At 38.6% G+C, this 27,867-nt stretch overlaps 1 protein-coding gene across 1 annotated transcript in view; it reads right to left on the bottom strand.

The window, feature by feature from the left end:
- The window catches only part of LOC146391161 (basement membrane-specific heparan sulfate proteoglycan core protein-like), a 30,508-nt gene extending 8,284 nt beyond the window's left edge, over positions 1-22,224 (bottom strand). Inside the window, exons 1-11 of the mRNA XM_084922719.1 lie at positions 22,188-22,224; positions 21,794-21,826; positions 18,574-18,830; positions 17,803-17,854; positions 17,208-17,489; positions 14,869-15,135; positions 8,596-8,862; positions 7,404-7,670; positions 6,264-6,545; positions 5,308-5,577; positions 4,018-4,281 (exon numbers count right to left, since the gene is read on the bottom strand). Of these exons, the coding sequence (XP_084778845.1) occupies positions 4,018-4,281; positions 5,308-5,577; positions 6,264-6,545; positions 7,404-7,670; positions 8,596-8,862; positions 14,869-15,135; positions 17,208-17,489; positions 17,803-17,854; positions 18,574-18,830; positions 21,794-21,826; positions 22,188-22,224 (2,278 nt within the window). The remainder of the gene's footprint in view (positions 1-4,017; positions 4,282-5,307; positions 5,578-6,263; positions 6,546-7,403; positions 7,671-8,595; positions 8,863-14,868; positions 15,136-17,207; positions 17,490-17,802; positions 17,855-18,573; positions 18,831-21,793; positions 21,827-22,187) is intronic.
- Between the last annotated feature and the right edge of the window lie 5,643 nt (positions 22,225-27,867).

Here is a 27,867-nt window from a genome sequence, read left to right as displayed (position 1 = left end):
AACCTGATACTGCTGAACCTTAATGATCCACCTCTAGGAGATCTGAACTTCCACTGAAATCTTCTGTTCCTAATAATAATGTATACTTTATTGATCCCCATGGGGAAATTCCTCTCTGCATTTAACCCATTCACTCAGTGAAGCAGTTAGCAGCCACTGGGCGCCCGGGGAGCAGTGTGTAGGGATGGTACCTTGCTCAGGGGTAGCTCAGGGTAGCCGTTCAGTGGATTAGAGCCCCCGACCTTAAGACCTTAACAAAACCCCTGGATTCCTGATGGATCAACTGATATTCCAGAGAAACTGACTCACACTTCTAAACTGTGACACGACTCCACCATAAACTCTGTTACTGTGACACACAGAGGATTTAATCCAAGAACTGATTCCACACCAGACTGTGACTGTGGAAGGTTTTCTCTGTAAATCTGTGAATAGCTGATTTTGTGCTTTCAGTGTTGTAATTCCATTTGTTGTGTTGGTGTTGTACTGGTAACTCACTGTGTTACTGATTATTCCTAACCAGCCACTCTGCAGGTCTAGTGAGTAAACTGAGTCGGCTCATATTGATCAATGTTTGAAGAGCAGCTGAAAGAAAGCTGGTTAACCCTGAAGGAGCTAACACAGGTTAACTTTTAGTTAACACAGATAAGAGTCAAACTAACTTGAACTGGACAGAGAGAGAGACATTTATTTATATTATTGTTTTACTTTTATTTATTTTACTCTGGTTTTTGGATGCATAAATTAATGTAAACTGGAAACTGTTTGTATATTTCCGTGCCTTCTGTTTCCCAAAAACAAGTTCAAAGTTCACCCTGATCTGTGGTCTGTTATTTTAGGGCAGCTAGGTATAAACTGCTGGTGTGAACAAAGACTCTGGTCCTAGTTATCTGTAAATGTCTATGTAACCCATGGTTATTTTTATTGTAAATGGTATTTTTTTTTACTTTTACGTTTTACTTTTTGTTAAGTTTAAGTTTTCCTATGTACCTTGAATGCACCGCAGCGCTGCTCTACGGTGTGCATTATATGTGCTCCATATTGTCTGGAGCAAGGTACATCTCTCTATATATTGCACTGTGTTTAATGGGTAAAAGAGCTCCATGAAACTTTGTTTTGAGCAGTGATTTTGTTTTGTAGATGCACAAAGCTGTTGTGGAACTTTCAATCCTGTTGAGCTACAGAGTTAATGTGTTGTGTGAAGAATATCCTGGTGAGTCTCGAATTATGCAAATTGAATTGTGATTCACAGTCCGGTTTCAAAGTTATAAAATCGGTCAGGATATGATGTTTTGTTGGAAATGTGATTGCAGAAGCTGTTAAGGATTTCTTAGCTGTGTTATCCCTGTGAGAAGTATGCTAGCATACCCACATGTGCTCCCTGGGCTAATGCGCTTGCATGAGACACTTTTCATGGTTCACTTGATTTGCACTAAAATGTATAATATATGTATTGTTATTGGCCAGTAAGAACTGTATAGATGTATGATATGTAAAGACACTTTAAGGAATTTGATTTTACTTTTTAAAATTTGTACAAATGGGATACAGGGAAGATTAGTCGGTAGAAATATGTGCTTTATTACAAGAGAAGTGATTGCTCCTTTTGGTAGAAATCTGCTGCAAGGACCGAGCGGTGCCATCTAAGGACTAGGGATGGGTACCGGTATCGGTTCTGACATAAACAGTAGTAATCAGACCGAAAAGCAGCGCACATTTCGGTGCTTTATTTTGGTGCTTTTTATTCGTAAGATGTCATACACTTTGGACTCTAGCCAGTCATTTTTCCTTTCCAAGGATAGTAGGCGGGCCCAGGTACGTATGTTCTTTTAGAGCAGAGCTACAGATTAAAAATGCCCAAGGCAAAGCAGTCAAAAGTCTGGCTGTACTTCACAGCAAAAGATGCAAACTCAGCAGCCTGCAACAAGTGCTTTAAGGTGATACTGTGATACTGTGCAAAGGAGGTAACACCTCGAATCTGATGAAACACCTGGCGAAGCATAGCGTTTTTTTAAAAGCCGAGAAATGCGCCGTATTTGATAGCTTGCTGCAAGACCTCACACTGAGCAGCACATCTACTGCGGGTGTGGTGCCTGTTATCGGACCCGGAGCTAGCAACATCCCCCAAGAACCCGAAGAGGAGAGTCCTGGCCCCTAGCCCTGCCAGTGTAGCAGAAATGATGACGGATGATGATGGCAGCAGCAGCCGTTCTTCTCTGGGTGAGTAGCTTAGCCGTATAGTGACGCATGACAGCCACGGGAAGCCGACGGGTAAAGAGATCGTTTTTTATCGGATTACGTTGTGGAAGAAAAATTGTTCAAGCCATGTTTCCGATGCAACAAAGAGGCGACAGATGGCCTGGATTTCAGCCATTCGAAGACCAAATATAACGTCCAGGAAGACTTCAGCTCACATGTTAGTCTGCTCCAAGCATTTCCACAAAGGTAAGTCTTCTGTTGTAGTTATTACGTAATTTATCATAACATAATTGTTGATGTAGGTTACAAATAAGTCTTATATTGATTTGAATTGAATTCGTTGCGCTACGCTGCTTTGTTCACTGTGGCTTTGCGGGCTAATGTTTGTTGTGTTTTGTTGGAAAACCAGCCTACAAAATGCAGGAATGCGATCCAGACTGGGCACCCTCTATCAACCTGGTCATACCGAGTTTAAAGCTGCTATCACAGCGAGATTTGATCGGTTAAGAGAGAGAGAGCGATATCAAAACAGCCACAAAACGTCCCGCATATATGTGCCCAAGGGTTGTATTGAAGCAATCAAGTGATGAATAACTGTTTTCCAGTATGTTGGTTTTTTTTTTTTTTGCATTGTTGATTTGTTTGTCAGTGAAGCAGCTAATAAAGCATGATGGAATACAATTTTGCCTCTTTCTTGTAAGATTCTATAATAGAATGAAACAATAATGGCAGTTATAAATAAAGACAATAAATTTAATGAATTACGAAACACTCATTTTTTTTCTATTAGATCCAAAAATGTTGTGTAATACTACAACCTGAAACGACAAATAGATTGCGTTTGCCTGTACAGGAGATAAAGGAAAATAATTTAACAACAGCTGTGAAATGGAATAGTCCAAATCACCAAAGTAAACTGGACCTGGGCTTGTTGCAGGGATCTGAAGTTAATAAACATCTTGTGAGTGTATGCACTAAAACTTAGGACCACATAATAATAAAATGTGCGTGATGAAAGTTGGGCAGCACGCTAACGTCCTTCCTTCACTCTGTATGCTCGTATGCATCTGACCCTTTTACTCCTTTGATTTTTTCCTCGTCCTTTTTTTTTTTTTTTTTGCCTTTTCATCAAGTCTGTCTTTGTACGGACCTGCCGTGTTGTCCGTCGTTTTGTACAGAACTGTTTTGGGGGCAAATAAAATGCAAGTAGGGATTAAAACCGCAGAATTAATGATTACCGGTGCTGGAAATACTAGTGGCTGATGCAGTGTTTTGATTTTGTTGCCACGGGTACCCACAAAGCAATACATGAAAGTCACGTGGTCTGTCAATCTCTATAAAATGAGGCCATATTGTTGTCTGCAGTTCAGAGTTCATTAAGTGAAAAAGATGCAGTGTGTGTTTCTGATGAGAGCAGACTCTTTAACTAAAACCTCTAAGATTAATTTAAAAGAGGTAACATGTTAAAAACAACTGAAGTAACTGCATCATATGTTGGTGCAACAGGTAAAAAATAAAAATAAGACAAATGCAGAAGAGAAAATATTGGATGTTACTGTTGTTCTTAGTGGATGTGGTGGAGCAGCTGAAACAGGTTCAGCATTTGTTCTGCACTTCATGTGTTAGAGCTGCACAGCAGAGAAGTTACTCTGATATGCTTTGTTCTCTTCACTGTGAATAAAAAGCTGCTTTTTACAGTTTTTTGTTATCAGAATAAAAGAAAAATATTTTACTTAACAGCACAAAAGAAACCGCTACAAAGCTGCAAAACAAGTGTTTTCACTTATTTTGATGGCAGATGATGAGGATGAAACTTACTTAATACCGTCAGTCTGATGATATCACTCCACTCTGTTAACAAATAGTCCCTTCTGCCCCGGCAGCTGTATCCTTCACCATCAGATTCAGTAACTGTGGTTCTGTATTCACTGGATGTTTCAGGTATGTTTTTCTGGCCTTGTCTCCATTCATACGTCCACTGAGCTCCTTCACCTCCCTGAATCTCACATCTGACAGTGACTGTCTCACCGCTGTATATCTGAGTCCAGGATGGCTGCAGGGTCACAGTGGGCTTATTGGGAACTATTCACATAAGAATGATCCAGTTAGGAGAAGAGAAACATGAAAACTCTGCTGTTTATAACATAAGAGTAGAGTCACTGCAAAACAGCTGATTAAAAGACAAACAGTTTAAACTTTAAAACAAAGTCACAACATAACAATTTCAAAGTGTAACACAACATTTTTTACAAAGTGTGCAGTATTTACTTTGCACAGTTATCATCTTTTGTTCAGATTCCAAAAGTTACAGATTATTTTTCATGAGTTGACAGCAGATTAAGAAGACTGGAAGAAATTATCAAGTGAGAAATGTTTTCTAAAAGTTCTGATGAGGTCATCATGTGAAACTGGTGCAGTTGCTGATTTGGGACATTGGAGTGTGTCACACTTGTAGTTATTGTACAAGTTCACACTTGTATAACAAACAGGTTTCAAGTGGTTCTAACAGATTTTCCATGAACTGAACCTTAAACCACTGATCCACTAATGGATCTGTTCTACACTGGACGTTCTTCTAGCTGTCGTATCATTAAAGATATTATGACACTCATGAACACCTTTATTTTTCATTAATTAAAATAATTGAATGCCATTAACAATAATTACAGGAAAGAATCTAAGTGGAACCTGTAATGTAGCAGAACAGTCTCTAATAAAATGAGGTTATATTGTAGCCAAACCTGAAACGTCGAGGAATGAATGTAAAAATGCTAAAAACAAAGGAAGTAACTGATCTGCAGTGATAAACTCCACATGTGCAGCCATGAGGTCAAGATGGGACAGACTGGGATTATTACATTTGGACTGTTTTTTTTTTCATCAAACTAACAAAATCTTTTTCAGATGTTTCACTGAGCGATTATTAAATATTTTATAATGACATTTAAATGTCTGTGAAGGTTCTCAGACATTTAAAGATATTTTAAACTGCTTTTTATCCGAAACAACAAAATAAACCTACAGTGCTGTTGAAAGACAAAGTGTTTGGTTGAGTTGATGAAACATTGTGCAGTATAAATTAAAATGTATGAAATATGTCCAACTTACTTATTACTCTCAATGGCGTGCTGTCACTCCACTCTGTCCAGCAGGAAGAGCTTCTTGTGGACCGGCAGCTGTATCCTCCACCATCAGACTCAGTAACTCTGTTGATTCTGTATTCATTGGACGTTTCATGTATGTTTACCTGGCCTCGTCTCCATTCATACGTCCACTGAGCTCCTTCACCTCCCTGAATCTCACATCTGACAGTGACTGTATCACCGCTGTTTATCTGAGTCCAGGATGGATGCAGGGTCACAGTGGGCTTAGGAGGAGCTGATCAAATAAAAAATATCACATCATCAGACTTATAGAAATATGAAATGATCATTAAAGCTGTCTTGGTTTTATTGCTCTTGTTTGTGGTAATCACATTTTTTTCATCGCAGTGTCAATTTGACTGAAAATCAACATTAAAAATTTTAATAAAAACAAACAGATTAAACCTGGTAATTTACTGATATTTAGACTCTGCCAGCAGAGTGACTGAAAACAACCAGGTGTGCACAAAACTAAACTGTGAGACTGAACATCAACACATAAAAACACAATATCATGTAAACAACTTCAGTTTCTCAGATTTTACATTGCATAAACAATTTTTATAGTCAAATATTGACCAAAACTAGACTGGAAAAAAATTACATTCTTATTTTGCCCCAAACTCATTATGTTTAATTTGGCAAATTAAAGATAAATAAAGTAAAAAAAAAAACTGCTGCTATGAGTAAACATACCAGCAGTTAGAGAAAGGCTAACGTAGCAGAGCAGTCTCTCCTAAAATGAGGCCAAATTGTAGTCAAATCGAAACTTGCTAAATGATGCTAAAACAAAAGAACTGCATCATGACACTGAGCTGCAGTGATGAAAACTCCACATGTGCAACAACTGAGGTGAAGAAACTGGGATCATTACATTTGTATTTCATTTTTCATCAAACCTACTGAATATTTCAAACTTACATAATACAGTTAATTTGGTGATATCACTCCACTTTGTCCAGGAGGAGCTTCTTTTACCCCGGCAGCTGTATCCTCCACTGTCAGACTCAGTAGCTCTGCTGATTGTGTATTCTCTGGATGTTGGAGGTGTGTTTAACTTGGCTGCTCTCCATTCATACATCCACTGAGCTCCTTCACCTCCCTGAATCTCACATCTGACAGTGACTGTCTCACCACTGTATATCACACCGCTGTATATCTGAGTCCAGGATGGCTGCAGGGTCACAGTGGGCTTAGGAGGAGCTGTTAAAAAAATATATATATATCATTAGCAGACTGATATTTGGCTTGAAAATCAAAAGGTTCTTTTTTTTTTAATAAATAAATTAAACCAGGTAATTTAATGATCTTTGTATTTAACAATTTACTTATTTCTACATCTTCATATTTACATATTTATACATTTATGAACATATAATCCATGAGTCGTCAGTTAGCTCTTGTTTGCTAACAATGCTGTTAAACTTCCAGTGATGGATTCAAAGCTGGAGGCTGCTCTGCTCTCAGAAAGTGATTATTAGTTCATAAATGGTGAAAAAAAAGTCTTCATGTAGCAACAAAGTCAAAACTACACAAAACCTTTGTAAAAACATTTATCTGAGTTCAGTTTTACAGAAAATAATCTTCATTCAGAGTAAAATTAAATTCTTATTTTGCCCCAAATTCAAGATGTTTAATTTGGAAAATGTAAAGATAAATAAAGTAAAAAAAAAAATACTGCTATGAGTAAACATACCAGCAGTTAGAGAAAGGCTAACGTAGCAGAGCAGTCTCTCCTAAAACGAGGCCAAATTGTAGTCAGATGGAAACTTTGAGGAATACAAAAAAAGAAAAATGCTAAAACTAAAGAACTGCATCAGCATGACACTGAGCTGCAGTAATGAAAACTCCACATGTGCGACAACTGAGGTGAAGAAACTGGGATCATTACAGTTTATATTTCATTTTCATCAGATTTACTGAATATATTTTTCTTTTGAGTGATTACTGTTTATAACTCCATTAAAACTTTGTTTACTTTTGTTGATATTTTGTTGTACTTTTGTATGAAATGTGTAAAATAAATTAACATTAAAATGTCCTGTCATGTGATCAACTTACATGATACAGTCAGTCTGATGATATCACCCCACTCTGTTAACAAATACTCCCTTCTGCCCTGGCAGCTGTACAATCCACTGTCAGACTCAGTAACTGTGATGATTCTGTAGGCATTGGATGTTGGAGGTGTGTTTGACTGGCCTCGTCTCCATTCATACATCCACTGAGCTCCTTCACTTCCCTGAATCTCACATCTGACAGTGACTGTCTCACCGCTGTATATCTGAGTCCAGGATGGCTGCAGGGTCACAGTGGGCTTATTGGGAACTGTTCACATAAGAATGATCCAGTTATGAGAAGAGAAACATGAAAACTCTGCTGTTTATAACATAAGAGTAGAGTCACTGCAAAGCAAATGATTCACAGACAAACAGTTTAAACTTTAAAACAAAGTCACATCATAACAATTTCAAACTGTAACACAACATTTTTTACAAAGTGTGCAGTATTTACTTTGCACAGTTATCATCTTTTGTTCAGATTCCAAAAGTTACAGATTATTTTTTACGAGTTGACAGCAGATTAAGAAGACTGGAAGAAATTATCAAGTGAGAAACGTTTTCTAAAAGTTCTGATGAGGTCATCATGTGAAACTGGTGCAGTTGCTGATTTGGGACATTGGAGTGTGTCACATTTGTAGTTATTGTATAACAAACAGGTTCTTGTGGCTCTGACTGATTTTCCATGAACTGAACTGTACCAGTTTCACATGATGACCTCATCAGAACCTTTATTTTTCATTTATTTAAAAAAATTAATTGATTCCATGAACAACAATTACAGGAAAGAATCTAAGTGGAACCTGTAAAGTAGCAGAACAGTCTCTAATAAAATGAGGTTATATTGTAGTCAAACCTGAAATGTTGAGGAATGAATGTAAAAATGCTAAAAACAAAGGAAGTAACTGATCTGCAGTGATAAACTGCACATGTGCAGCCATGAGGTCAAGACGGGACAGACTGGGATTATTACATTTGGACTGAAATCTTCTATCAAACTAACAAAATCTTTTCCAGATGTTTCACTGAGTTATTATTAAATATCTTTATAATGACACTGAAAGATATTTTAAACTACTTTTGATCCTAAACACAAAATAAACCTACAGTGCTGTTGAAAGACAAAATGTTTGGTTGAGTTGATGAAACATTGTTCAGTACAAATTAAAATATGTGAAATATGTCCAACTCACCTGTTACTCTCAATGAGGTGCTGTCACTCCATTCTGTCCAGGAAGAGCTTCTTGTGGCCCGACAGCTGTATTCTCCACCATCAGACTCAGTAACGCTGTTTATTGTATATACACTGGATGTTTCACGTATGTTTACCCAGCCTTGTCTCCATTCATACGTCCACTGAGCTCCTTCACCTCCATGAATCTCACATCTGACAGTGACTGTATCACCGCTGTATATCTGAGTCCAGGATGGATGCAGGGTCACAGTGGGCTTAGGAGGAGCTGTTCATAAAAAATAACATCATCAAACTAAGAAATATAAAATGATAATTGAAGCTTTCCTGGTTTTATTGCTCGTGTTAGTGGTAATCACATTTTTTTCATCCCAGTGATAATTTGACTGAAAATCAACAAAAAAAACTTTAATAAAAACAAACAGATTAAACCAGGTAATTTACTAATATTTAGAATCTACCAGCAGAGTGACTGAAAACAACCAGGTGTGCACAAAACTAAACTTTGAGACTGAACATCAACACATAAACACACAATATCATGTAAGCAACTTTAGTCTCTCAGATTTTACATTGTATAAATACTTTTAAAAGTCAAATATCCCACTATTTACTTATTTCTACATCTTCACATTTGCATATTTGTACATTTATGAACATATAATCCAGAGTTGTCAGTTGGCTGTTATCCTTCTGAATAACCTGAGATCTTAGTTTCTAAGGAGGCTCAGATCCTTTAATGTGTGGAGCAAGATGTAGGAGATTTTCTACCAGTCTGTGGTGACAAGTGTGTCTATTTTACTGTTGTCTGCTGGGGGGCCACACTTCAGAGGCACCAGAGCTCCTCTGACTGATTCAGCCACGCTGCCATAAAGAATAGTGATGTGCGGATCGATCCTGAAATATCGATTCCTCCGATACCAGTCATTTATGTTCTAGAATCAGAATCAGAATCAGAATCAGAAAGGGTTTTATTGCCAAATGTTGAGCAGGTTTACAACATTAGGAAATTGCTGCGGTGCTTAGTGCAAACATACTGTCATAAATAACGCTTAAATAGACATGAGAAAAAAAAAATAAAATAAAATAAAATAAAATAAAAAATAAGAATAAGAATTAAAAGTGCTAAGTAGATAGATATATACATGATATATACATGAGTGCAGGTGGTGATCAGTGCCAAACATGGAATGATGCAGTGAACACAGCGTAGGGTCATGTGTTAGTGGTGGGAACAGTCATACGGTTATTGTTCATGTGTCCAACAGCAGAGGGGAAGAAACTGTTCTTATGGCGAGAGGTTCTGGTGCGAATGGACCGGAGCCTCCTGCCTGAGGGGAGCAGGTCAAACAGACTGTGTCCAGGATGAGAAGGGTCAGCTGAGATCCGAGCTGCACGCCCCAGTGTCCTGGAGGTGTACAGGTCCTGCAGAGATGGGAGTCTGCAGCCAATCACCTTCTCAGCAGAGCGCACAACACGCTGCAGTCTCTGTTTGTCCCTGATAGTGGCTCCAGCGTACCACACGGTGATGGAGGAGGTGAGGATGGACTCGATGATTGCAGTGTAGAATTGCATCATCGTCCGTGTTGGCAGGTTGAATTTCTTCAGCTGCCTCAGGAAGTACATCCTCTGCTGGGCTTTCTTAATGACGGAGGTGATGGTGGGCTCCCACTTCAGGTCCTGGGTGATGGTGGTACCCAGGAAGCGGAATGAGTCCACAGAGGTGATGGGGGTGTCAGTCAGGATGATGGGGGGGAGTGGGGCTGTGTGCTTCCTGAAGTCCACAATAATCTCCACTGTCTTCTGGGCATTCAGCACCAGGTTGTTGTGGCTGCACCAGGACACCAGACGTTCAACCTCCCTCCTGTAGGCAGACTCATCCCCATCCGAGATGAGTCCAATAACGGTGGTGTCATCTGCAAACTTGATTAGCTTGACAGACTGGTGGGTGGAGGTGCAGCAGTTGGTATACAGGGAGAAGAGCAGAGGAGAAAGAACACAGCCCTGAGGGGAGCCGGTGCTGATGGTCCGGGAGTCCGAGACATTCTTTCCCAGCCTCACGTGCTGCTTCCTGTCCGTCAGGAAGTCAGTGATCCACCGGCAGATGGGATCAGGCACATTCATCTGGGAAAGCTTGCCTTGGAGATGGTCTGGAAGGATGGTGTTGAAGGCAGAGCTGAAGTCCACAAACAGGATCCTGGCGTAGGTTCCTGGGGAGTCCAGATGCTGCAGGATGAAGTGTAGGGCCATGTTGATGGCGTCATCTACAGACCTGTTGGCTCTGTATGCAAACTGCAGGGGGTCCAGGAGGGGGGCCGTGAGGGTCTTGAGATAGGAGAGAACCAGGCGCTCAAATGACTTCATGACCACAGATGTCAGAGCCACAGGTCTGTAGTCATTTAGTCCAGTGATCCTTGGTTTCTTGGGGACAGGGATTATGGTAGAGGACTTGAAGCAGGCAGGCACATGACATGCCTGCAGTGAGGAGTTGAAAATGCCAGAAAACACTGGGGCCAGCTCGTTTGCACAGTGTCTGAGGGTGGCAGGAGACACACCGTGAGGTGGGGGAATCGATTCTCACATTAAAATATCGATATTTTAGTAATTTAGAGTAAATTTGTAGTTTATCATTAACAGGACCACAGTGGAAAGAAACTATAACATTCGGATTGTCTACATTCAAAGGAACTACTTCCTCTTCCGCCTTTCATAGTCATGTGTGAAATACGGCTGTATAAATGTCTCGCAGTCCCTTGGCGTGCGCACTCACAACAATGGCTGAGCGTAATCGGAGTCATGTGCGGACTTACCTCCACAAACAGCTGAGACGTGGTTTGCGATACATGTGGCAAAAAAGTGCTCCAAGAGTGAGGTGTTGTGGCCATACTAGGAAGACATTCAAGAGGGCTGTTGGGGGGGGGGGTAAATACATTTTACAGGGTTTATTTATCAGATAGAATACGTTAAATGTCACCGTTATTATTGGCCGGCCCGGAAACAGCGGGGGTGTCCAAATTCAGAGGCTGCTTCCACCTGAGGACCCGGCCTTCGCGGTCTAAAGAAAGCCGGGTAGTACGTCACAAGCTCCCTCAGTGGAGTGAAACTCTGCTGTCTGCTCCACGCTATCTAAAATATAACCGGGCACTGACGTAAACTCTTCTGTTTAATCATTTTCTGTTAGACGTTTATTCAGCTGTGTGAAAACCCTCCCGAGGGATTAATAAAGTTAAATTTAATTGAATCTAATCTAATAACTTTAATCTCAGCCAAACCGAACAAATAAAACACTGAAAAGGCCAAACAACAACATTTTTAAGTTATCAAAGTGACTTATATATCATGTTTAACCCGAGTAGCGAAAGACCGCGGGGGTTTGAAGACGATGTGTCGATCGGCTCAGATATTTGAAGTTTACACAGCTACATTCTCACCTGAAAATATGTTAAAAGTTTGTTTGCGACCCAGAAAGAGAAATAAGAGTAATATTAAAACTAAGTCGCTGCCGCCATTGTTGGAAACTGGAATTGGCTGGAATTCTGCAATATGGATTTTCAATTTTGTTGTCCGTGTGGACAATCGAGAGAAATTCGGGAGAATGGTGGCTCCGGGAGATTTTCGGGAGGGGCACTGAAATTCGGTATTCTCCCGGAAAAATCGGGAGGGTTGGCATGTATGGTTGTGGCAACATCACTAACCTTGTCAAACACCTCAGAGTAAATCATATCACAGAATATGACGAGCGTATGTTGAGGCGAACTGAAGAGGAGGACAGGGACAGGTGCTGCTAGGGCGAGACAGACGTCTCTCACGGAGTCCTTTAGTGCTGCAGGCAGGCAAGGTGTTCAAATAGCACACAACTTCAGGTTTTTTTATTTCTATATGATGAACTCTGCATTATTAAGTGATAAGAACAAGTAATCTGATGTCCTGTAATCATTATGATGCTATAATTTGAGATACAATAAATAAAATACGTTTTTGTACAAAGTATCGGTATCAGATCAGTATCGTCGATACCACCCTGAATATTACTTGGTATCAGATCGGAAAGGAAATCAGTGGTATCGCACATCACTAATAAAGAACACTTCAATAAATCATTCCTACTGTTTTCTATAAAGCTGTATAATAACCCTTCATAAAATATTAGTTATTAATGCAATTTGCATTTCTGTCTTACAGAATATGAGCCTTACTTTTACTGTTTTTAACAAACTTTATTTTATTCATTTTTTTCACTGTAAATATAAAAATTTCTGCGCTGTCTCATAGTGTAAGGCCCCACACCAGGCCCCATTGGCACTTTTATTTTATTGTGAAACTTTGTTGTTTATTGTAGACTTTACTACTTTCACTTTTTATCATGCTGCTCTAACACAACAATTTCCTTTGTGGGATCAATAAAGTATCTATCAATATTGACCTATTGAATATGTGTCCTATGTTGTAAACTCTTAGAGCCAGAACTTTGACGTGAACGACGCGAGCCGGGAGCCGTGGTTTTTCTTTCTTTCTGTCACCCTCACTCTGGCACTTTTTTTCCGCTTCGCTCCGCAGGCGAGTCTCGTGCTTTGCGCTGGGAAGAGGGGGGAAGGGCGGTAGTTACACTCTCAGTAGCACAGGAACAGAGCGGGAGGGAAAGACAGAGAAAGAGCCAGGGACAACAACGTCACATTAGAAAGGTATAGTAATCATCCACAACTATTTTCAGTTGCAGATGACAAAGGATTCAGAAAGTTTATTCATGCAGGCCTATGTGACAGAGGATATGCATCTTCTTTTTGTTTTCATATTTTAATTTATATTTAATTGTGTTGTGGTTTGCAGTATTTTGCGTTGTTTCATTTTAAATTTGTTTAAAAGGAAAAAAGCTGAAAATTTAAATAGTTAAAAGTTGAAATGTGAATAGTTGGTTTTTGTATTATGATTTATTTATTACATTTTATGTGGAGTGAATAAGTAAAAGTATATTTACGGTGGCCCCTACAGACAAAGCACATACAAACTCCAAAACACGTACAAACTTCAAAGCACATACAAACTCCAAAACACGTACAAACTTCAAAACACGTACAAACTCCAAAACACGTACAAACTCAGAAGCACATAAAAACTCAAAACACGTACAAAAGACAACAGAAGTGCTCCAGGATGCTAGGCGCAGTGTTGACCTTTTGTTACCTAGAGGCTACACAAGCCAGGAAGTACCAACGACCGGATTTGGTGTGTGGTAGTAACAGGTAAATTAATATTTTTGTTTAAATTATTTGAATATATATGAGTGCTTGTGTATAAATACACAAACAATACACATATGCTTTCAACTGTGTAATTTAAGTGATCTAGGTAGCTCTGTTTTGGAAGTTCATTTCATTTTGGGCCGTTTCAATGTGGACGCACAACCCTGTGAAAACGACTGAAAACGCCAGTGTGGACTCGGAGCATTTTTGGACGTAGCCTAAATGTTGTTTCTTGGAACTGCAGAGGGCTACAACAAAAGAAAAGTTAAACAGGTTATGAATTTGAATCACATATAAATTATGTGAAGTTGTTTTCTTACAAGAAATTCGTCCTTTTGAATGTCTGAGTGCCAGCATGTGACGGCCATACTGAATACCATTTTGAGTTGTTCCACTGACATTTCAGCGAAATGGATTAGCCACATCATTTTTACACTTTGATTTGTGAGGTATCTTCGAATTTAGCCTGCTGTAAGTTCATAATTTTCATCTCCATCAAACAAAGTGATGTCCTTTTGTTCCTAACATCAGCTTACTTAACTGTGATCTTAAGTTTTTCTGTAAACCTTTAGCAACATGTTTGTAAATAACTTTGTCTCAAATGATTAATAAAGCGCAGAAAGAGTTCATCATAAGCAGGTAAGGTTTTCATCATGTGAGATGTCGGATTCAGCAATTTTGTTTTTCGATGCCAAAAAGCATTTCTGGGGCAACACTGTAACATGGCAGTTAGCACTGTTGTGCTAACTGCCATGTTACAGCTTTTTGGCATTTCTGGAGCTCCTCCTGAGGAGCTGTTTAAATGCACTGTGTGCATGTTCCCCCGTGTGTGTCTGTGTGGGTCTAAAGGCTTCCTCCTGCAGTCCAAAGACGTGCAGTTCAGTTTTACAGAAATTAATGTGTGAAACTTAAAAAATATTTTTACGCTACTTTTGATACTAAAATAAAAAGATTGAAAGACAAAGTATTTTGTTGTGTTTTTGATGAGACATTGTGCAATATAAATAAAAAAGGGTGAAATATGTCCAACTTACATGATACAGTTAATTTGGTGATATCACTCCACTCTGTCCAGGAGGAACTTCTTTTGCCCCGGCAGCTGTATCGTCCACTGTCAGGCTTAGTAGCACTGCTGATTCTGTATTCACTGGATGTTGGAGGTTTGTTCAGCTTGTTTGGTCTCCATTCATACGTCCACTGAGCATCTTCACCTCCCTGAATCTCACATCTGACAGTGACTGTCTCACCGCTGTATATCTGAGGCCAGGATGGCTGCAGGGTCACAGTGGGCTTAGGAGGAGCTGTTAAAAATATATCATGAGCAGGCTTACAGAAATACAAATTTAAAGCTGTCCTGCCTTTTTTGCTCTAGTTAATGGTAATAATATTTTTGAATCCCGTTGGAAATATGACTTGCAATAAAAAGTTCTGACATATTGGTTATTACTTAAAGAGATAAATACATGACTGCATTTCTGATGTCATATGAGTCTGAAATGTAGGTTTCTTCAAATTCTACTTTTTTTTGTTATTGCCTTGAAATTTTCCAGTAGAGAAGCAGCTGATGGCAGCATGTGTTCAGCATGTGTTCAGTCGAGGAGATTCAGTGACAACATTTAAAGTTTTGTCTGAGTTTAGCTGGAGGACATTAGCTCACATTCAGTTTGAGCCTCAAAGTCATCAGTCATTAAGAGAACTCAACATGCCAGGGTCACATGGTCTAAGTACAGCATATCTTTGTGTCATCAGCATATGCAAAATAAGAAGATGCACCATGTGTCTCCATTACATGTCTAATATTAAGCAGGATCAGACTGACTCTATTGTGCTGAACACAACAGTAGTTTTGCCAAAATCTGTTTGTAATTTTATAGTCCAAGTCCAAACTTTTCTGAACCAGTCAATTCATACAAACTTTTAAAAAGATAATCGGGAATGTAAACATGTCACAGGAAACTGTTTACAACATCAAGCACGTGGGCTCAACAAAAATCACAAGTTTACTAAAAACTTCATCAGCAGCAGATCAAGGTAACTCTCACTAATTTTCCATAAACTGAACTGTAAACAAATGATCCACATATGGAGCTGTTCTACATTAGAGGTTCTTCTTGTATCATTGAAGGTGAGACTCGTGAACACCTGTGGTGGGTGTGGTTTGGAGCTCAGTTGCAGGGCAGGGGTGGAGCAGCAGGTTGAGGGGACAGCATCAGAGGTGGGTGGCAGAAACAGCTGATCCCAGCCGCAATAATGACCTTTTCCCTTATTTTAGTAGCTGCTGGGGTCTGGAGGAGGGGAGTCAGACTGAGACTGAGAGTGGAACAGAACGGAGCAAATGGCTCCAGCGTGTGTGTGTGTGCGCGGAAATAGAAATAAAAAGTGGGAACAGAATCCTAAAGCTCTTTACTTGTGTGCGTTTGGGGGTATGGTGCCAGGGACAAGTGGCAGAGTGCTACAACTACTATGTTTTCATCAATTTCAAAATGTCATCTTGAACATGAAATAGTGAAATGAATCCAAAAGAAACCTGTAATGAGAAAGGCTTAAATACCAGACCAGCATCTGATATAATTCAACTACATTTTGGTCAAACCTGAAAGCTCGAGGATTTAATGTAAAAATGCTAAGAAAAAAAAGACCTGATGGAACCAGGCTGAAACTCAAAATGGGAGCTTTATTGCTGAACACTGGAAAAACTAAACTAACGTTGGCAATACAAAATTAACTTGGTAGGTATGGCAAACACAACACACAGACACATATGAGGGAGGACGCAACGCTGAACACAGGAAGACTGAGGACTTAAATACACACATGAGGTGATCAGGAGAAGTGGCAACACATGGACGAACAGCTGAAACATGAGCACAACGATGTCAAAGGGGAAGTGTAAAACTAAACACACTAAACACAGGAACATAGGACCTTTTTCAAAATAAAACAGGAAACATAATGAAACGCAGACATGACAACGTGAACTTGACAACAAAAGACATGCAGACACAAAACACATAAGGACAAGGGAAATTTAACGCAGGGGTTGAAAACACAAGGGGAAACTAATAACCAAATGAACTTAGAAAACCCACTGAACACTGGGTCAAAAGACCCAGGATCGTGACAATTAAAAAAAAATGTTATTAAATAAATTAAATCAGGTAATTTGCTATATGTTTTTATCTCCAGATGTTTCACTGTGAGTGATTGCTGTGTATTATTATAATTACATTAAAAGCTGTTGTACATCAGATTTAATATTTAGATATTCAAATAAAAACCAAAAGCTTGAGGTTTGTTGAAAGACAAAGTATTTTGTTGTATTCTTCGATGAAACATTGTGCAACATAAATTTAAATGAGTGAATCCCACTTACATAATACAGTCAATGTGATGTTGTCACTCCACTCTGTCCAGGACGAGTCTCTTTTGCCCCGGCAGCTGTATCTTCCACCATCAGACTTAGTAGCACCGCTGATTGTGTATTCTCTGGATGTTGGCGGTGTGTTTAACTTGTCTGGTCTCCATTCATACGTCCACTGAGCTCCTTCACCTCCATGAATCTCACATCTGACAGTGACTGTCTCACCTCTGTATATCACACCGCTGTATATCTGAGTCCCGGATGGCTGCAGGGTCACAGTAGGCTCAGGAGGAGCTGTTTAAATAAAAAATATATGATTAGGAGATTGACTTGTGAGTTTGACTTGAAAATCAATAGCAGAATTATACAAATATCAAATCATCATTAAAGCTGTCCTGGGGTTTTTTTTGCTCTTGTTAATGGTAGTCATAATTTTGCATCCTGGTGAAAATTGCCCTTGAAAATCAACTTTCAGGAGGTTTGTTTAAAAAACACACACACAGGTAATTTGATGATATTTAGAATCTACCAGAGTGAATGAAAACAAACATACAAATAATCCTAAAATGAGGGAAACTGAGTTTTCTGTTCTACAAAGAGAGTTAACTCTTTGTGTAGACAGCTCTCTGTGTTTTGGTCTTAAAGTTGTGTTTATAAATCTGTGGAATTATCAAAACATTGGTTCCATATAGAAAAGTTGTTTCTGTGGCTGGTTGTGATTTCATGTCAGGTCTCAGCCCATTACAGAGGACAAAACAGTAATATAGTTGAGTTCTGTACTGTCTGCAGTTATTCAACTGATTTTTTCCAAAGCAAGTAAAGAGACTGTTTCAGTCATCTGTGTGTGAAGAAATAAAAACATATAAACGAGTGTCTGTGTCTTTAAATGATCACGTGTCTTTATCTTATCACGAAATAAATTATTTTGTGATAAGATAAACAAGTGGCTTCATTTGTTTTCTATTTTCTATTTTTTGAATTCTATTTTGTTGTTATTGTCTTGAAACTTTCCAGCAGAGAAGAAGCTGATGGCAGCATGTGTTCAGCCGAGGAGATTTAGTGACAACTTTTGTCTGAGTTTTGCTGCAGGACGTTAGCTCTCATTCAATTTTGAAATAGTGGTGAAAACTGTGTGTTTGCAGCCACAGACATGAAGAAACTGGGACAATTACATTTGCATTTATTTTTTCATTTAAGAAACAATTTGTTTTCTCGTTTTTACCCTGAGTGATTACTTAATATTAATATAATAACATTAAAAGCTGTTGTGCGTGACTTTAGATATCAAACTAAAAAAAGAAACGCACAGTACTGTGGAAATTATTTTGCAATCTTTTTGGAATTAAAATGAGAGAAATGTGTCCAACTTATCTATTACTCTCAATGTGATGACATTACTCCACTCTGTCCAGGAGGAGTTTCTTCCACCTGAGCAGCTGTATTCTCCACTGTCAGACTCAGTAACTGTAATTTTGTGTTCATTGGATGTTGGAGGTGTGTTTAACTTGTCTGGACTCCATTTATACGTCCACTGAGCTGCTTCACCTCCCTGAATCTCACATCTGACAGTGACTGTCTCACCGCTGTATATCTGAGGCCAGAATGGCTCCACAGTCGCAGCGGGCTTAATGGGAACTGGTCACATAACAATGATCCAGTTAGGAAAAGAGAAACATAAAAATTCACGACATTAGAGTAGAGTCACAACAAAACAGCCAGCAGTTGTTAAAGTACAAACAACTTCAGTTTTTAAATTAGTGTCCAATCATTAAAACATAATGATTAGTGCATAAAACATTCACCGGATAGATTTATGCACAGATTTATGCTAATACACAGTCAGTACATGAAGCTTGTTTTGACACAAGGCCTTGGGAAATAGAGACGCTGATGGTGTCACAGCACCCTCTGGTAGAAACAAAATAAAATAAAATAATAAAATAATATAACATAAACAGAATTACAGAAATCTAAAATCATTATAAATATCTGTCCTGGTTTTATTGCTATTGTTAATGGGAATCATAATTTTGTATTCTAGTGACAATTTGACTTGAAAATCAACAAAAACAAGTTTTGTTTTCATTGAGGACGCACTGAGCCTAATAATTATTAATTTGACATATTTAGTTTTCTAAGTACTGGTTTGAACAGTGATTCCCTCCATATTTCAGAGAAGGCCATTTTAAACTTGGAAAAAATATCTAAACTCATCAGTTTCCTGAATGATGAATGAATCGCTTTTAATTTGTGTTTCTTCTCCTTCCTCTGCAGGTGTAGATGCCTCTATCAGATATAGTGATTGCACTTAGAGCTCAAAGAGATGATCTCATTGTCAGATGGGTTTTTTCTGAAATCAGATTCTGTCTGCACAGTCCATCAGAGGTCAGAGTCACACTGCCCCCTGCTGGTGTGGTTGTGCTGTCAGCTGTCAGAGTGGCCTTGATTTTAAGTTTTGTAAGTTAGAAAAATATGAGGCTGTTATTGTGATCCTTTTAGTGGAAGAAGAAGAAACCCACAACATCTGCCACACAGATGTTCCAGCTGCAGTTTTCTTTCCTACTGCAACTGTGAGCAGTGATGGCAATAATGGCATTATAAGTAACGACGTAACAAACAGACGGTTGAAGCTGTCTTCAGCTTACGGCATCTTATATCAGTTGCACGCAAGTAGCTGTCTACGTAAGCAGCTGCGCTCTCCCATGGACAGCAATCACTTTTTGTCACAACACCTGAAGCTCAGGGGACAAAACAATTGCATGAGTGCTGCTGTTTGACTGAGGAAGAATAAAGTAGTCATGGTAAGCCGATCACATGACCACTTCAAGATGCCAAAGCAAGAAGGTGATATTTACCAGTTTTTAAATTGTGGTGATAGGCCACGGAAAACCAGAGTCATGATAAACAATATATATGCTGTGTTTTTTTCCTGAATACTTTCGTCACATTTACTGTCTAAGGACAGCGCTAGCAAGCACTCTCTGCTTATGAGCAAAAAAATAAACAAAACAAAAAAACAGCCCGTTCCTGTTGGTGGGAAAATGTACAATGTCGACCAATGAAAAATTGATATGGCAACATGACATTTGGTTGTTTAGGAAGAGGGGGAAGTTTTAAGAGTGACAGAGAGAGAAAGAGAGAGAGTTTTAAGATGTGAGAGATTTGTGACGTTTAGCGTGTTTGGAGCATGTAGTTAGTTTTGTCTTGTGTAGTTAGTGTGTAGTGTTGTGGATAGTTTTGTGTTGTGTGTCAGAACAATGAGGCGACTGCTGTCTCCAGGTATAAAACAGGAGTGATACACCTGCTGCTGTCAGACCTGCAGGTATCAGGCTGTGATGTTCTCCTTTATAGTGGACAGAAATTATTTTTTTGGAGTGGCACAAATAATTTGTGTGGCATCTTATTGAATGCAGAACAGCTGATTGTTCTGTAAATAGTTTGAAATGACTGGGAGCAGGTGAGCCTGGTTTCTATTGACACAACCACCACCAGCAGAATAACGTCACTTAAATGAGTGAGTAATACGCCACCTGGTGGTTTGTTCTGAGTGTGAGAAAAAGCCTGAGCCTGTAAACCTAGGCGAAGGGTTTATGAACCCTCTACTTATAGAAAACTCTCCAAATTCACTTGTGGATCTGTCACAGCAGAAGTGCAATCTTGTGAATCATAACTGTGATCTGTTAGCATTGACTAATAAACACGCATGAAAAGGAAATCAGTCAGTTTCAAGGAAACAAACTCTAGTATATGTAAAGTTTGTGTAGCAGCTGAGTGAAACATCTGCTCACATGGTTGCACTCTTGATATGATCATTTTAGTATTTTAACCAATAAATGCAGTGGAGTGTGAGCTGTATCATATACAATATTTTGTCCCTCAGGTTATTCCTGAAATACAGTTTGTTTCAAGTTTGTTATATGACGGGTCACATTTATTCATCCCGTAAGTAAATGATTCTACAGTATTGCTCAGCAAATACACTTCTTCCTGGTCTGATAATGTGAAAGTCCGCCATTTAGTGGTTAAATAGCGGAAGTGCCAAGTAATGGCTAGAGCTCCGTGTCTGTGATAGTTCTGCATCTGCTGCTCTTGAGATGGGATAAAGTATAAGTTTGGGCAGATGATGGATTGTTTCTACATATTAGTGCTCTGTCCTTCTTGTGGGTCTGTGAAGTTTGTTACATTACTACTGTAAGCTAACTGTTTGTTTTGCCTGTTAGCATAAAACATGTCAGCATGTGGTATTTGTATTTACGTCACTTGACAGGCTTTGTCCATTTATTGTTAATGTTATGATCTTGCATTGGTCATGTGACATTTGTGCATCTACACTGAGATTAAATGTACCTGCTCTGTTTTGTTGTTACAGTTTTACAGACTGAAAGTGGTACAAATGGTACATCAGTAAAAGCTCTGAAGAACGCCACAGTCTCCACATGGAGCGCTTACTGAAGCCATTTATGTTTGACTGCACAGGCTGAATAGAAGCATTGAGCCTGTGCAGAAGATAACATGTAAACACAGGGAGGATATTATTGAGCACATTATAGGAGATAACAGCTACATATATGAACAGGAAGAAAATAATCATTTCTTACCTTCAGCATTTCCACAGATGACAGTACTGAGCACTAAAATAATGAATAAAACCTCATCAGACATTGACATTGACAACTGACAAGATCAAAAACAATATAAAGTAAGACTTTCTAAAGATACATTTCCAGATGAACAGTAATCACCAAATTTCTGTGCTTCTGTTTGTCAAACAGGCTCAAACATAATAACTCAAACTGTTGTAACACAGTGTGTAACTATTAGTGATGCAAAAAGCAGCACTGTATCAAACATTTAAACACTTAAAGAATCACAAGTCTGCTTTGTTCCAGCTCTCAGGTAAACAGGTTAAAGCAGTGACTCACTGTAATTCTCACAGATCAGAAACATTTTCATTAATCGCTGCTGTTCAAACAATGTCAGACGTGTACTTACAGAAAAAGCCCATCATGCAGAGCAAAGAGTGCCCCATCGTCACATCCAGCCTGCTGCACTCTGATCCTCAGATAATCAAACAGTTTTAGTTTGCAGATAAAGAGAAGTTGTGTTTAATATAGATACAACAAGAGTTTTTCTACAGGCTCTTATTCTGATTGGTCTCTCTGTGCTTCCTGCCCTTTGACACGAAACTTAAACAGCCCGTGTAGCTTTGACCGCAGCAGTTGGTTGACATGTTTATATTTCCTGTCCACTGCAAACATAGAAGCTTGTTTCTTTTGTTGTGTTGTTTCCTTTCTCTATAATATATAAAGCTGTTCTGTTGCTTCATGTCAGGATATTTCTTTTGCCCGTTTGGGGTATTTTTTGGGTGCAATATCCACTAATATTTGTCTCCTGGCAGGTCTCTGCAGACTGGGAGTCACTGAGAGTGAATATACCAAAACAGCTTTTCTACTTTGGTGCCTGTATTTTCACAAAAGCCTTTTTAAATCATTTTTCTCCTTTTAATTGTTTAACTGCTGAATTAAAATTAAATTCTTACTTTAGGCTGCATTAAAATATGTTTATTTTATTCGACTCTTAGCTGAAACATCATCATGCAGTAATATAGTGAAAAGACTCCTTTGACCTCAGACCTGTGAAAGTTTCCACCTTGTGGTTAAATTCTGGTTTTAAGTTTGGTGGAGACCCAAACACAGGAAATGACTCAGTGTGTGGCTGAAGTGAGACTAAAGACCTTTATGTTTCACCAACTAAAGTAACAATTAAATTCATTAAATTCAAAGTTATATTTATTATCTGTTGTCATTTCAAAGTAAAGCAGGAACTCATTTATTCTGCAGATTGTTCTTTGTCTTGCTTTGACATGTATGTGCAGATGCACACTGACCTTAGCCTCTGACTACATGTAAACACAATAAAATAAAACAAACTGATGTGAAACAATGATTGAAACACTGTAATAATGATGTTTGTGTTGAACACCACATGTTACCAACCAAGATCGTGTGATTGTGTTCAGAGTCAGTTCAAAAAGCAGACCCATATCCAGAGCAGGACTCAGAGTACCAAACAAAGGTGACCTTTATTATGAAGCTGATAGTTTCAGGCCTCGATGGTAACAAATGAAGAAAACTGAGTTACAGATAACTGATCACAGGAACACAGAGACTTACCTGTGGGTCATCACAAAGTCTTCCAGATCACAGAAGTTTCAACTTACACCCTCCAGTCAACATAAATAAATAACAGACTTAAACACTGTGTGATTCCACAAATGTTAATCTGTCCAAATGATTCAGTGATGTGTAGACTAATAGATCAGAAGTGTATTACCTACAGCATGACTGTAGACGGATGTTTTTTTTCTGTGTATCTAATGTTATAATAATTATTCCTGATAGACTTTTGCCCTTATTTTTACTCATGTTGCCATAGTAACTTTAAATCGTAAAAGTCTACTGAGAAAATGCACAAAGCATTGCAACAAACCACATGTTGCTTCATTGTGTTAAACAGTTCACTTATAACTGGAGCAAACTTCCACTTCCTCTTTACATTTACTGAAGTTTGATAACAAGAGTAAGTAACCACACCAGACACCACATCCACACCAGAGTTTTTGAAGTGTTTTAGAGCGGTGGTTTGATGTGGATGATTGTTTGTCCTTGTATATTATGTGCATGTGATCACAGCCCTGGGCCCTGTCCTCAGCTTGTGACGGGTCCCTGGTCTCTGGGAGGGTCGGCTGCCCGTTGCCTCTGGTTCTCAGAAGCTCTCCTCATGGGGTCTCTGTCTTCCTTCTGCTCTCTTTCAGGTGCTGTTTGTTTTCTGTATCGCTACCTCTTTTTTCTCTTTCTCTCTCTTTCCTTCTCTTTCGTTCTTCTAATTTCTTCTTCCTAGTCTGGACCTCCCCACCTGTCAGCTCTGGCACTGTTACAGTAAAGATGTGTAATCTTTTTTTTTTCTTTTACTTTAATACCTGTAAATAGTTAATGGAGCAGTTAAAGCACAGTTTCTATAGTAAATGTTCTTCCTCATTTTAAATCTGCAGGCTGATGAAGGAAACAACAAAAGATCATTTAGGTTTGTTTCAGTGCAGAGATGGTGCAGATAAGACTGCAGCTCTGTGTGAACTTGCAGTTATACAAATAACAATGTTTACACAATATTTTCCATCATTTTGAGAAGTGATCCTTCCTGTCACAGTCTGATCTACAGGTCAGAGTCTAAACACTTTCTGCATATGTTCATGGTCTCAATCATTAAAGTTTCACATCTTACTGACATGTTAATAGTCTGAAGCAGCGGTCCCCAACCTTTTTTGCGCCACGGACCGGTTTATGCCCGACAATATTTTCATGGACCAGCCTTTAAGGTGTCGCGGATAAATACAACAAAATAAAACTAGTACCGGTACCGAAAAAAAGAAGAATTATTCATAACACACGTGAAAAGACCCAGGAAAACCGAGTAAACGATAAAAACGATAACAAAATAACGCTGAAAACCGATAAAAACCCTGAAAACTATACATTTCACACCTGAGCCTCAACTCTCGCGGCCCGGTACCAAACGACTCACGGACCGGTACCGGTCCGAGGCCCGGGGGTTGGGGACCGCTGGTCTAAAGTATTGTCCTCATCAGGGTATAAAGAGGACAATAAAGTGCAGTGTGCTTTAGGACCTTATGTTTGCTGGATACTGATGGCTTAAAATAAGAGATTGCTACACACAAAACTGTTGTCTCAAACCACAGGCTGCATTTCCTCTTTTCTATGTGGCCCAGTCGAATATGAGGCCGTTCAGTGGATTAAAAATAAGCCTGTGGCAGAACAGACAGCAACCACCAACAACCCTTCATGGACACTGTAGCTGCCGCCCTGTGTGTCGGCATTATTCTGTATTGTCATGTTTGCAGTTTGATGAATTTATAGATAGAGTTAGAAGAATATATATATTTTTCTTATTTTAAACATTTAAATATAACTGAAATAACAAGAGAAAAAAGAAAAAACAAAACGTAAAAATCATCAAGTTTTCATGTAAATATCTATGTCTACAGAATGTGTGTGCTCGAAAAGGAGTAGGATGAAGTTTACACTTTTAATAATAGTTTGCATTTATATAGTGCTTTTCAGGACCCCTCAAAGCGCTTTACAACTCCACTATTCATTCTCTCTCACATTCACACACTGGTGGAGTCAAGCTACAGTTGTAGCCACAGCTGCCCTGGGGCAGGCTGACAGAAGCGAGGCTGTCATATCACGCCACCGGCCCCTCTGGCCATCACCAGTAGGTGGTAGGTGAAGTGTCTTGCCCAAGGACACAACGACCGAGACTGTCTGAGCCGGGGCTCGAACCGGCAACCTTCCAATTACAAGACGAACACCCAACTCTTGAGCCACGATCGCCCTTTTCCTGTTCCTAGCCTCTTATCTCAAATGTAATTGCTTACAGATCCATAGCTAGAATTCAACATTATTTGATCCATACATGTTTAACTATGTACAAGTCTAACACATGAACATACACAAATAAAACCATTTGCAGCATGTAAACCAAAACAACAACAAACGACATTTTTACATAAACTAAGCATCCTGTGTTTAACATCTGCTTAATCTCTGAGCTTATTTTATGTGACAAACACCTTAATAAACACTTTGGTTAAGCTTTGGTTACTCTGGCCTTGATCTATTAGAATGAGGACACAATGAGACAACTCAGTCACTGAGAGGAAGATTTCCTATATTCATGCAATTTATATTTTTAAGCAATTGTGTGAATTTTTGTACTGATGTACTTGTCTTGATTTCATGTGTACAGGTGTTCCACACACTAACTCCTCTGACTGTAATGCTGTGATATTTTACATTTGTCCTTACTATTGGCTTGCTGAACATAAGGATTCCTCTCATGAGTATTTGGTCTTATATGGAACAAGTTCTGAATTTGTGGGGCAAAGATTTATTTGCTGATTTGTACATTGTTTGCACAGTTCTGAGGTCAACCAAATCTTTAAATTTGAGAATATTTAATTTAATAAAAAGTGGATTTAATGGTTCTCTGGAACTAGTTTTATTTGTTATGCTTATTGCTCTTTTTTGCAGAATCTATATTGGATGGGTGTGTGTTTTATACGCCTTTCCCCACACATCCACACAGTATGTCATGTACAGTAGTATAATGGAACAATAGATAATATAATGATGTTTGATTGATGAGATCCTTAACCTTGTAGAGAATTGCCAGAGACTTTGATATTTTGCCTTTGATATAAGTAATGTGGTGAATCCAGCATAGTTTGTGATGTATTATCACACCGAGGGATTTTATTTCAGATACTCTGTCTAATTCAATGTTATTTATTGTCAGTTTACTATCGGTAGAATATGTGCGATTCCCAAATATTATGAATTTTGTTTTACTCGGGTTCAATGTTAATTTATTAAGGTCAAACCAGGTCTTCAGATTATTTAGTTCACTTTCTAGTTCATTCAGACGTTGCTCCAAGTTACTTCCACAGCACAGTAAGTTTGTATCATCTGCAAATAATATTACTTTCAAAGAGTTTGAAATTGCACATATCTCATTAATGTACAATATGAAAAGCAGCGGCCCCAAAACTGATCCTTGGGGAACCCCACACACAATTTTGGCATTTATGGCATTTATTTCTGTAATTTGTTTGTTTGTTTTTTTACAGTTTTTAAGGTAACTGTTAACCCATGATAATGCCACCCCTCTGATTCCATATGTACATAGTTTGTTAAGTAAAAGGTTGTGATCAACTGTATCAAATGCTTTCTTTAAATCTAAAAAAAACTCTGACAGCATATTCTTTGTTTTCAAAACAGTGTTTACTGTATCTATAAACTCCATTAAGGCATGCGTTGTGATCATTTTGGGTCTAAATCAATATTGCTCTTCATATAGTACATTGTTTTTTGTGATAAAGTCATATAATCTATTGTAAAATATTTTTTCCAGTATCTTAGAGAACTGCAGTAGTAGAGAAATGGGACGATAGTTTGTGAGAAGATGTTTATCTCCAGCTTTATATATTGGAACTACTTTTGCAATTTTCATCATATCAGGAAATAAACCACTTTGTAATAACATATTACAAATGTAGGTAAATTGTTTCACAATACATCCAATAATATCTTTAATTAAGTCCATATCAATACCATCACAGTCAGTTCATTTCTTAGAGTTGAAGGATGTAACTGCATCAATAATTTCCTCTTCATCTACTCCCCTCATAAACATTTAGTTTGCTACATTAATAGTTTTAGTTTTAGGAGGGTTTCCAGTTTTTACAATTTCTTTTGCCAAGCCAGGACCAACAATAAGAAAAAGGTCATTAAAACGATTTGCATTTTTTTTATGTCACTGGTGTCTTTGTGACAAAATTAATGTAAATTTAATCCTGTCAGACAGGACAGGATTGGAAGGTTGATGGTTCGCTCCAGTCTGCGTGCCAAATATCCTTGGGGAAGATACTAACCCCAAGCTTCTCTCTGATCCGTCTACTGAAGTGTGAATATGTGACAGAAAGCAAGTAAATAGAAAAAAGTGCTTGGGTAAATTGGGCAAGTTGTGTAAAGCGCTTTGAGTGCTCAGAATAAAAAAGTGCAGTATAAGAACCAAACCATTTATCAGACATTCC

Source organism: Perissodus microlepis, chromosome 3 (genome assembly GCF_051167445.1).
Source record: "Perissodus microlepis isolate ML-2025 ecotype Zambia chromosome 3, ASM5116744v1, whole genome shotgun sequence".
Taxonomy (NCBI): Eukaryota; Metazoa; Chordata; class Actinopteri; order Cichliformes; family Cichlidae; genus Perissodus; species Perissodus microlepis.
The sequence above is the reverse complement of the archived record's forward strand: the minus strand, read 5'-3'. Positions and strand labels throughout refer to the sequence as shown.